This window comes from Eschrichtius robustus, chromosome 15, assembly GCF_028021215.1.
Source record: "Eschrichtius robustus isolate mEscRob2 chromosome 15, mEscRob2.pri, whole genome shotgun sequence".
Taxonomy (NCBI): Eukaryota; Metazoa; Chordata; class Mammalia; order Artiodactyla; family Eschrichtiidae; genus Eschrichtius; species Eschrichtius robustus.
Window position 1 is genome coordinate 15428520 of NC_090838.1, and position 12270 is coordinate 15440789.

General features: G+C 33.6%; 1 protein-coding gene across 5 annotated transcripts in view; it reads right to left on the reverse strand.

Annotated features, from left to right (window-relative positions):
* Positions 1–12270, reverse strand: part of PUM2 (pumilio RNA binding family member 2) — a 91428-nt gene that overhangs the window by 45241 nt on the left and 33917 nt on the right. For all 5 annotated transcript variants that reach the window (XM_068563967.1, XM_068563966.1, XM_068563965.1 and 2 more), the window contains 4 exons: positions 10177–10447; positions 9840–9933; positions 3026–3151; positions 173–315 (listed from right to left, as the gene is read on the reverse strand). In XM_068563967.1, coding sequence (XP_068420068.1) covers positions 173–315; positions 3026–3151; positions 9840–9933; positions 10177–10447 — 634 coding nt within the window. The remainder of the gene's footprint in view (positions 1–172; positions 316–3025; positions 3152–9839; positions 9934–10176; positions 10448–12270) is intronic.

Genomic DNA, 12270 nt, shown 5'->3' on the forward strand with positions numbered 1-12270 from the left:
TGACTACTGGAGAAAAAAAAACACATAATCAATATTTGTATACCAACTATATGATAAGTACTGTGCTACATATTGGGGAAGATAAAAAGAAAAAAACACAGATCTTGAATGCAGGGAGCTCATGAAATTTCCAAGACTCTTCAGGTAGTATTTAATGAAGGCAGGCCTATACCTGTTGCTGTCCAGGCTGAGCTTGTGATGCTGCTTGCTGATTTGCTGTGTTGTTTGCCGCAGCTGCAGCCTGCTGCTGAAATAAATTGGCTGGATACACCCCCCACGGAACACCATAATACTGAGGTGGAACCACTGCCGGACCTAAACCCCACATCCCACCCCCCCAAAAAAAATAAAAAAAGTCACTACATTTTATAGATACATAAGGTCAGTTACCATTAGATCATAAAAAAGGGACAGTGCGTAAGACTCAGAGCAGATGTCCTTACAATCCTCTACCCACATACAACTGTCTTCCCCTTTCTCTTCTTCCCAATTTTACTAGAGAAAGTCTCACTGAGGTATGGATTATTAAAAAAGAAAGTATTCAGAGGTGACAGCAGTCGTCTTAATGAAAAGATGTGAACTAAACTCAAGAAGACCAATGAATTGACAGGACACTGAACCATCTATTCAACACCTATTGAATGCTTGTTTATGCATTTGATATTGGCAAATAGGAACATTAAACACCATAAAACTGTAAGATTTCCTATACTCAATTCAGCATTTTCTTTAAAAAGGAATTTTTAAAATTGAAAACATTTTTGGCTTTTAATTTGTAATCTATAACATAAAACTAGGGAACACGTTGGTACTAAGCTTGCTACAACTGTATTTTAATTGTAAACTGTGAATTTTAAAATATTCTTCATATCTGAAACCGAATTAGTTACAATTCTCACAAAACAATTGAAAGTCACATAAAAACAAATGAAACATCAGTGTCTTTATGGTTAGGAAGATGGAACTAGTAAGTTAAGACAAGAAAGAACTATGAAATATAATCATGGGCATAGACATAAAAAAGCAAACCAGGAAAAATAGAATGAATTCTTGCTCTATTTTACTTTATTCAAGATAAAATTTGATTTCTGGACAGTAAATAGTATCACACAATAAGCCCTGTCATTAAACTAATGATTATGATGTCATGTTTCCTGACTGATACATGTCCCTAAATTCCACTGATATGATTTTAGTATATCTAATGTGTATACTTTAGAAAGTCAAACTCTTGGTTTCACTTTGTTTTGGAAGAAAATAAAGCCCAGTGTAACTGACTGAATCACTAAAATGAAAAGCTGTAAACAGTTTAAAGGTAAAATATATTTCTAAAGATAGTTTAAACACAATCTACAATGAAGACTCTTAAAATACAGAAAAGGATTTATGAAGAAAGGATACACTGTCAAAACAAAACAAAAGAATCAGACATCCATCTAGAACCTCTCTGTCCAAAAGTAGCTAGAAGTCATCTGTGGCTAAACAATTAAAAGCTGGAGAGCCTGAGTTAAGATGTGCTGTAAGTATGTAATACACACAGGATTTTGAAGACTTAGCATTAAAAATAAATAAATAAAATAAAGTATCTATTAATAATTTTTAAAATATTGATTACATGATATACTGGGCTAAATCAAACATACTGAAATTAATTTCATCTGTGGTTTACTTTTATAATGTGGTTACTAGAAAAATCTAAGTTATATTATCTGGCTCACGTTCTATTTCTACTGAACACTGCTGATCTTAGAAAGCCTAAGTAAGTTCAGAACACCAGGAATCCTTATCTCAAAACTAATGACCTCTTAAAGTTGCTTCTTTCAGTTCCATAGATTAATGATTCTATGTATGTATGATATACTAGCACTTTACATACTAACATCCGTTAAATAGTACCAGGAAAGCTCACATCTTTATGGAATCGCATGCAGATCTATACCAAAAACTACTGAATGTGACAGGTTAGTTTCAGTCTAAGATATCAAACAAGAATTTGAAATTAACATTTTTTTCACGTCTTAAAGTCTTGAGTATAAAAAAAACGCCTATGAAAAGACTAACTGTTCTGCAGTCACAATAATAAAAAACTACCAGAAGCGGATTTAAAATTAATTGATCAGTGATAATTCAGTGAACTTATCAGTGACAGCTTAAAGTTATGAAAAGTTAGCCAATCAGCAGACTCAACCCAAGGAACACACTTCTATGGCTGACATCTCCCTCTTCCTGCCTTGGTAACCAACATAAATCATGCTTAAGACAAATTCATTCCTGTCTCTGTAACTAACTCAACATAAAACAACCTTCCCCCAAAACCTATAGAAGATAAGCAAATCACTCTGCTCAGTAAGACTGTGCCTAAATGGTACACAACTCTCCCTTACTTAAATAAGACATAAATACAGTTTGGTTTTAAAAAAAATTTTTTTCCAGCTTTATTGCCATACAACTGACATGTGACATTGTGTACTTTTTGGTTTTTACTTCAGATTTTGAGTGGTGGTTATCAGGCTTTGACAGTTAATAAGTTCTTTCCACCTCAATCCCACCTTTTTGTCCCTCAGCTTGCCTGCACATTTTAGCATTGCTAATTTAACTTTACTTTTTAGATACTCATTCTCTTAAGATCACTGAACCTCTTTACCTTGTACTATCCCTGACCTGGGTATTTATAGCAGCTACCCCCAGTTTATTTTCTGAGAAGTAACTTTATTTGCACTGTCTCTGTGGGTAATGGGATCAGTCACAAGAATAAAGATTTGTGGCTGCTAATGTAAGATTTCTGAGACTATAAAACTAAAATGTAAAACAACTATGTACAGGAGGAAACGAGTTATTAGACCTAGGTTTTCTCCTGTAGCATTACAGTCGAAAAATAAACTAACTCTGGAAACTTCAGTTCATTCTGGATAAATGTTTCAGGTTTTTCCTAGAAACTTCAATTTGCCCAAACAGACAAAAATAAAGCTTATCCCAAAATTAAAACTAAATCCATAACAAGCAACAAGTATGAACAGTAAGTTACCTGCTAATGTTGCTGCTGCAGCCAATCCTGCTGCAGTATACGGATCAGTCCCTGGAGGAGCAGCACTAATAATATATGGATTTGGCACAAATGCAGCTGGAGCAAGGCCTGCTGAGAATACACCAGCTGTATTTTAAAGGGGGAGAAATAATAAATAAAAAAAAATGTATGATTTTCTTCATCAGGTTAAAAAAAAAAGACATTTCTTCTGAAATTAGGGTTGGTGGGGGAGGAGAGGGTGTATAATGATTCTAATTCTTATTAACTAAGTGACCTTGGGCATGTAATACAACCTGACCCTGGGGTTCTTTGTTTATGAAACTGGTTTATCACCAGTGATTTTTGTTAGAATTAAATATATATGACTGTATAGTACTAGCATATACACACAATAAATGTTTAGAGCTAGAACGGCTATTGTTCAAGTGGTTTTTCATTCAATCTTTATTAAGCCATACTGTTAGCTAGGGATTCAACACTGAGACAGATAGGATCTGCCCTCACAAATCACTCCATCTAGTGAGAAAAACAAACAAGTACGTTGGCAATTAGAATATAGTGTAAGTGCTATATGAGCACAGAAAGTAGGGGTAGCCAAGAAGCTTTTGGTAGGATGGAGTGGGGTTGTAGTGTATAAGATAAAACTGGAGCTATAATCTGAATGAAGACTCATGAAGAGTTTCCTGGGTCATGCTAAGTAGTTTGGACTTTATCCTGAAAGTAAAACAATGAAGAATTTTAAGCAGGAGCGTAAACCCACTTCTGAGTCTAATATATGCCAATATAGATTTGGTTAAGGCTAAGAAAGATTTTAAAATATTCATTTGCAGTTCTTATTAAAGAAAGAAGAAAACTGCTGGTATTGAGCAGGAATCAGTATGTAGACCTTTTATCATAAGGTACTAAAAAATTACTTTGAAAATATACTGCGAGAGTTTCCTCTTCTGGAAACCGTGACAAGTACAAGGTAGGGAAATAATTAAAGAGAATGTGTTTAAAGTTAAAGGAGCTCAAAAAGGTTCAAGTTAAAAGATGATGGTGGGGAGATATGGGCATAAAGCAGGTGGACATAAAACGATTTTTTAAAAAGTATTCAAAAGGTACATTTATCTTAAAATCTAGGCCTTAAAATCAAGATTCAGAAACCTAATTCTAACTATATTAAAGTGGCTTCCACATTTTTTGACTGTGACCCACAATGTAAAATATATTTCCCTAGTGTCCATATACACACACACGCCACAAACAAAAATCTCAAAAAAATATTTATCCTTATGAAGCTCCAATGCACTGTTTTCTATTTAATTTTTCTCTTCATTGATTTCTAAATCACTTAATTTTAAGAAATACTGGCCATAAGCTACAATACTGATTTCATGCCCAGACATAGCATGGCCATTTGAAAAATCTGCTTTTAATAAAAGAAATAAGAATTAAACAGAGGGTTCAACAAAATCCTTGCACTATTTAAAAAATCATTTGCTCAAAGTTGCATTCTTAGCTATGCCCTAGGTCGAAGGTTTCAAGATTTCCTTCTGGTTCCTCTACTGTGATTATCTTTACGACAAGAATAAAGATGTACTGATATCCATGTTCTACTCCTATGACTACAAATCGAAAAGTCAGGGCCTAATTTTATATTCTATATTTTTATGATTAAAAAAGATCGCTTTTAAAAAATGAAATACTATTGAAGTATATAACGTGGAAAGCCAAAGTCCTCATGTAACCTTTACTGACAAGTGGTTTATAGCCTTCTAAAACTTTTTTTTCAATTTTAGACATGATTTTAACACAGCTCTCTCCATATTTATATTACAAAGCAGATAAAAAGCAGGAAGGTTTCAAATATTTTAAAAACAAGGAATTAGTGTGATCTAACGGATATATATTGAACCTTCTGCCAAAAAAATAAAGAAAACTTATTTTAAGCTCGCATGATTCACTTAGAAATATTTGCAACACATTAGACACCAAACCATATGCTTGTTTGTGTACATATAAATATGTATATGTTTGCATGTATAAATACATGTTTTTGAATCTGTGTTTACATATGCACATATGTATAAATGTATACCCTTCTAAATTTTTACATTTATATAGACACACACTCATACATTTTATATTACAGGGTATAACGGTATTTTAATATGCTTTTTTCACTTGCCAATTAACCACAGATCCCTTTCTATGTCAACAGATACCTATCTAATTCATTTTGGGGGGATGGGGGGTGGGGGGGAGGCAGGGGTGCTGCGTGGCTTGTCGATCTTAGTTCCCCAACCAGGGATGGAACCCTAGCCCTTGGCAGTGAAAGCACGAGTCCTAACCACTAGACCGCCAGGGAATTCCCTAGTTCATTTTTTTATAGCTTCATAGTTTTGTATCCCTCTACATAGAAGGAACATGATTTAACCAGTCTACTACAGATATATATTTAGATGATTCACAAGTTTTTGCTATAAATAATGCTGCTATTATTCTTTAAGTATAATACAGTATCATCATATCCTCATGGAAATTCACGTAAATGGACAAATATATATAAATTCTTGATCCACATTTCCAGATTACCCTCCAGGAAAGTTATACCAATTTACATTACTACCATAAGTACATGAGAATACCACTTACACTCCCACTGAAATAGGATATTATCAAACTTTTTAAAAGCTGTCAACGTCAGAAGTAAAATAAAGCATTAAAATTTTTTGGTTTTAATCTATAGTTCTTCGGCTATCAAAGAGAAAAAAAACATATCAAATCTTTTATACCTTTATTTTTCCTCATTAAAATTTTTAATCCATCAGGAATATGACCCAATTATCTCCAACTTATTCTCCAAAGATATTCTTTTATAATTAGTTTGCAACGTCAAGGTTAAAATTACCCTACCACTGCACCCCAAACACACACACACACCCATTTCAGAGTGTTCTTGTTTACTGATCGACTTGTATATTTCTAGGCCAGTGCCACACCGTTTTAATCACTGTGGATAATAATTGTTTTGAAATATGGTTGAGTACGTCCACCTCTCATTTTAGTGTTCTATTTATTTTCTGGTTTCACTTTTCTGAGATAAACATCAAAAGCAAACTTTCAAGTTCAAAAAAAAAAAAAATCCTGTTGAGATTCCAATCAATATATTAAATTCACAACTTAAGGAGAATTGACCTCTTTACAGTAATGAGTTTCCCCCAAAGGGCATGTGTCCCCATTTACTTAAGCTTTCAGAAAAAGTTTACAGTTTTCTTTACATACACCTTGCACTGATTTAGTTACTCCCTACTCCACCCCACATCTTGATTACTATGTGCTATATTTCAGTGTTCATAAGTTTTATCTTCTGGTTCATTTCCTCCTAGGTGATAGCTAGTTAATTATGCAACCCACCTATGTCTTTTTTTTTTTTTTACAAGGTTCTGAAATGGTCTGTTTTCACATCATTCTGTTGTTTCAAGACCTCCGATCTTTGATGACTTAAATCCTTTATCTCTTAATGTTCTAAATAAACATTTTAAAGTTCTTTTCAGAACTTTAAAGTTCTCTTATTTCTACATCTTGGGTGTAAATTCTACTATATGTTATATGACTGCCTTCTGACTGCTCTTTCTTGTTTGCATTGTAATTTCTGTTTTAGATACTATCTTACATGAGAGATTCTCTTACACTTACTCATCCCAATTGCCAACTACACACCATAAGGTGAAGTCTCCAAACCAAGTCTTTATTAGTGACTTGGGGGTCTAACCCTCCAACCCCAATCCTGGCACTGTGCAGGCCTTCTGCTTATTTATCCCTCTTGCAGCCCGCTACAGGCCTCACAGATTTATTTCCAGTTTACTCCTATGGATCACCTCTCAATTTCCTATCCTACAGAAATTCCCCAGCCATCAAAACAACCCCACCTTTTTCTTCTCTCTCTCTCTCTCCCCCTTTTGAGTGTGGCTGTATATTTTAAAACATAAAATGAATTGTATCTATACCTCTTTCTGGTCCAGTCCACGGGGCAAGTTCTAGCCTGCTACCTATTTTTGTATGAATTAGCTAAGAATAATTTAAACATTCTAAAATGGTTGAAAATAATAATTTGTAACAAATGAAAATTATACAAAATTCATATAACAGTGCCCATAGTAAAGTTTTATAGAACACAGCTGTACTCATTTATGTATTGTCTACGACTGCTTTGTGCTGTAACAGCAGGGTTGAGTAGTTGTGACTGAAACCATATGGCTTGCAAAATTTAAATATTTACTATCTGGGACTTTATAGAAAAAGTTTGTCAACCCCATTCCAGAATATGCACTGTCTGTTATGGTAGTTATTACCATATATAGCTACTGAGCATTTAAAATGTGACTAGTCTAAACTGAGATCTGCTCAACGTGGGAAAATGCATACCTGATTTCAAAGACTTTATATGAAGAAGAGAATTTAAAATTTCTTATTAGTAAGTGTTATATTGATTACACTTGAAATATTTTGGATACAATGGATTAAATAAAATATTATTCAAACTAATTTCACCTACTTCTTTTTACTTTTTAACATGTAGCTACTAAATAATTTTAAATTCTATGTGGCCCATATTATATTTCTCTTGGGACAGCGCTGTTCTAAATGAACTATCAGCCAGCTAAGAGATGACTGAGCACACCTGGATAAAAGGACTACGATCAACACTCTCTCTTTCTATTTAACTATGGAACAAAGATGAAAAGATGGGATCCATTTTGCTAAGTTATGCTTTCTTAGAAATTTCCATTTTATTCAGGTTTTCAAATTTATTTGCATAGTTTCCCAGATGGCTTCACAAAGTTGTTCTAAGTTGTGCCAAACCTTTAAAGATCATGTAAGACCGAAAGTAAATGAAAATACTCCAAGGCATTAAAAAAGGGAACATTTCTAAATTATTTTTATGAAGCAAGTATATTGATATCAAAACCTAACAAGAAATGCAAAAATGCACACACACAAACTTAAAGACTAACTTCATTATATGTTGATTAAAAAAAATCCTAAATAAAACATTAGCAAATTAAAAGAGCTCATTAAAATAATTATATACAATTCTTCCAAATTCTAAGAACACAGGAATGATTCAATTATTAGAAAATATCATTCATAAAATTAATAAATACTAATCAAGAGCTTTCATAGATACCAATTGAAAGATATAATGAAAGACAGGAAGGCATTTATAATGATAGCAAAAGATAAAATACCAAAGAACAAACTTATTGAGAAATACGCAAACTTACATGAGAAAAACTTTAAAGCAATCATAAACAACACAGAAGCAGACTTGAACAAAATTAAAGATACACTATGTCCTGGATAAGAATACTTAATGTCATAAAGATGTTGATCTTCCGAAGTTAAGATTTTAACCTGATCTGGAAGTAAATAAAAGGATTCTAAAGTTCATATGAAAAAGCAAATAAGAACCAAAAACTTAAAACTCCCAAAAGGAAGAGCAATAATGGGTATCCTAGCCTGCCACATATAAATCATACCACAAAGCGTCAAGAAATAAAAAGTGTTGTACTGGCCCACGAGTAGACAGGAATCAGTATGTTTCTAACAACAAGTAAGAAGTACTGAAGGACAGGGATACAGAAGGCTGAAGAAAACTGGAAAAAACAGGTCCAGAGTACATGCTGCTATTAGGAGTCATCTAGAAATGTGTGGTCATCTTTGATTAAAACCAAAAATAAAATTTTAGACCTGGAAAGACTTCTTGGATTGACATAGAGCAATACACAGTTAAGGGAACAGAACCAACTTAGTATGTCCCACCCCCTGCCCCCAAACATACTGATGCTGAGAGTGTTCACAACTTTTCCAACCAGGAAATAAATCAAGGTCAGCCAAAATCAGGTGTAAAAACGGTTCCACGAACATGATAAAATAACATAAATCTATACACACACATTTACCAATGTCACATACCTGGTTTAGGTATTGTACTATAATTATGTAAGATGTAGTCATTTAGGGAAAACTGGGTGGGGAATCTCTTTGTACTCTCCTTGCAACCTCATGTGAATCAGTAATTATTTCAAAATAACAACAACAACAAAAAAATCCAAGACACAAAAACACATACTAATGCCTGAACTCTACCAGTAACACATATGTAATTGTAATAATTCACATTATAGTAAAGACTATAAAGGTCAAAGACTAAATAGCTTAATGAATTAAGGAAGAAAATATTCAAAGAAATGTTCTTGGGATTCCTATTTCCAACCCATTTTAAAAATAAACATTCTGACTTGATATGAACACCCATAACTACACTTGAATTTCCAAGTGTTCGATGCTCTCGACTTCACACTGAGAAAAAAACTTATGTGCTCGGACTTCCCAGGTGGTCCAGTGGTTAGGACTTTGCCTTCCAGTGCCAGGGGTGTGGGTTCAATCCCTGGTCGGGGAGCTAAGATCCCACATGCTTCATGGCCAAAAAAACCCCCAAAACATAAAACAGAAGCAATATTGTAACTAATTCAATAAAGACTTTAAAAATGGTCCACATAAAAAAAAAAATCTTTAAAAACAAACTTATGTGCTGACAGTTTTTATCAAGTTATAGATTTTTATTTCACCAAGGATACAAATAAAAGCCAAACTGTTCTTCCCTAATCTTTACTCTTGCCATGTAATCTACTACTGTTTTATCTCAATGAGATGTTTCAAAAGTAATGAAATAACACCATTCAGTAAATACGAAAGGAACATTCTAAACACTTTAACGCAAGATTTTCTAACAGTGTAATCAAAATGGTAACTTATAAAGACTCACCTATATGTGGCTGCTGAGCTGTGGCTAATGCATATTGCTGCTGTTGAGCTGCAGTTAACTGTTGAACTGTCAGTGCATTAGTCCTCTGAAAGAGCTATTAAGAAAAATATTTAATACAAAGATTAGTCTCAGAGCATTTCTTTTTTGTTTAGAAAGCTAAGAACAGAATATTATAAATACATATTTGAATCACTTTCTCAACTACAAGGACATTTTATTCAATAAAACACTAAATGTTCAAGAATACCCCTATTATTTATGTCAATGTCTCATAGCACTTCAGGCTATACTAGTACATAGTTAAGAGGAACTTCTTTAAAGGAGTGGCATGCTTTACCTGCTGCTGGGAGTTGTAGTCGAAAAGGCCTACAGTAGCTCCTGAAGAGTCCATTGGTACCTGATTACCAGGATAGTCAAACTGTAAGGAATCCAGACCAACTTGTTCCATGGCATCTAGATTCTGAGTTTCAGGATTTGAAAATTCTTCAACGAGTGGTTTATTAGCTGTAGGATTAGGAAGAGGCCCCAATCCTTCTGGGGGATTAGTATTGGGGCCCAGGCGCTCAACTACTTCAGTTGGAGAGGCTTGACGACTTCCAGGAGTACGACTATGTAAACAAAACAGAAATGAGTAAAAGTAACAAGTATGTCAAAAGGTGAAATGGAAAGTAGGAAAATCATGAAAAAACAAATGGCTGTAAAACACAGAGGGCACAAATTAGGCACCCTAGGTCACTAACCATTCTACTTTATCACATTTTTTTCTGTTTAATCTAGCTTCCTCTTAAGAGCTGACATGGTTTCATTTTTTAAATATCATTAGTGACCATTGTCCCCGATTTGAATAGCATAAAGATATAACTCAATTTTACAGATAAGGAAATTTGACAATACCACAACTTAAGCTTAGACTACCCAAAACTTTTGTCTCAAATCAGACAAAATGAATCGTAGGTATGAACAGCAGACTATCAAGTGACAAATATGGGAAGGCTGAAAACCAAAACCCGCCTACCATACTCCCATCCTGTCCACCAGCACATAATTTTCCTAACATCTTGCTTAATATTTCAGAAAAAAAAAACTGGCCATAAAGAATCATATGGCCTTCATGACTTAAGGGTGTAAAATACACAATATGACAGAAAAGGGCAGTGAACCAAGACAGAAAGCTGACTCCTGATCTATCTTTAAGTATTATTTTGAGCAAATCATTTCATCTTCCAGGCCTCAGTTTCCTTACTGAGACTGAAGAGGTGACCTTGTGGTTCCAAATAACAAGAACAAAAAGACTATTTGTGAAAACCTTCTATGAGCTCTCCAAAAACCATCTTTATCATACCAAACTGTTTCAGTTTAAATCATGAGAATAGAAATGTATAACATATTAATCAAAAATTAAGTATGCACATCAATGAAAAATATAATCCTACACACACAAAAAGCAACTTTCCCCACTGACTAGCCTTCTTAATTTTCTGAAGAAATTTATTAACATTGGACTAAATTTTAAGCACCGACTCTTCTCTTTTTATCAACATCCTTCACAGTCTAAACTTTATTTTCATTTTATTTCTTGACATAATTAATTCTCATTTACAGTCTCTTTCCTTCTACAGAAGTATTTTATGTAAAATCCTTTCCCTCACAAGAAACAAGTCTGTTCTGGAACCATCAGTTCATAGTATATTCAAATATAAGTACATTAAATAAATGGCAATAACTATTTTACCTGGCTTTCAATGTCAGTTGTTACACCTATGTAACTGACCCCAACACTTCAGGTGCTTCACATTGGGATAAATTTGTTAACATGTACAGAACATTTCACAAAGCAATTGCTTAATTACAAGAATTGTTTTCCAGATATTTAGGCAGACTTACATTTTATTTCAAAATTAACCATTGTCCTTGCAACATCAGAAGAAATTTCAAACTCCTTTCCCCTTTATCCGCACCTAATTTTTCATATGAATAATCCCAAGGCTTGTTTTTCATTCAGAATATAGGGGAAGAAAAAAATAAAACTGAAAGGGTCCTCTTTAAAATCGGCCAATTAGAAAAAAGAAAGAAAGCCTGCTATAGTTCTTTCATTCCTTTCAGTTCTACTCCAATAATATATATATATGTTGATGATGTATCAGTTAATGTACATAATAATGATGTGTTGCCATGACCAGATGACCACAGCTATTAGTTTGAAATGGTTTTATATTGTTGAAGACAATATTGTATCTGAAACATTTTATAAGCAATTTTAAATACATACCCCAAACTTAAACAGAATAAAATTAGAATGCTATTGAATGTAAAGTTCATATTAATATGAAGAAGTATAGCCTCTCATACAAAACAACTCTAAAAGCAAAAAGTAGAGGATACAATAGAAAAAAGTCATTATGCGATGAGTGGTGCTATTTTCTTGCTATAG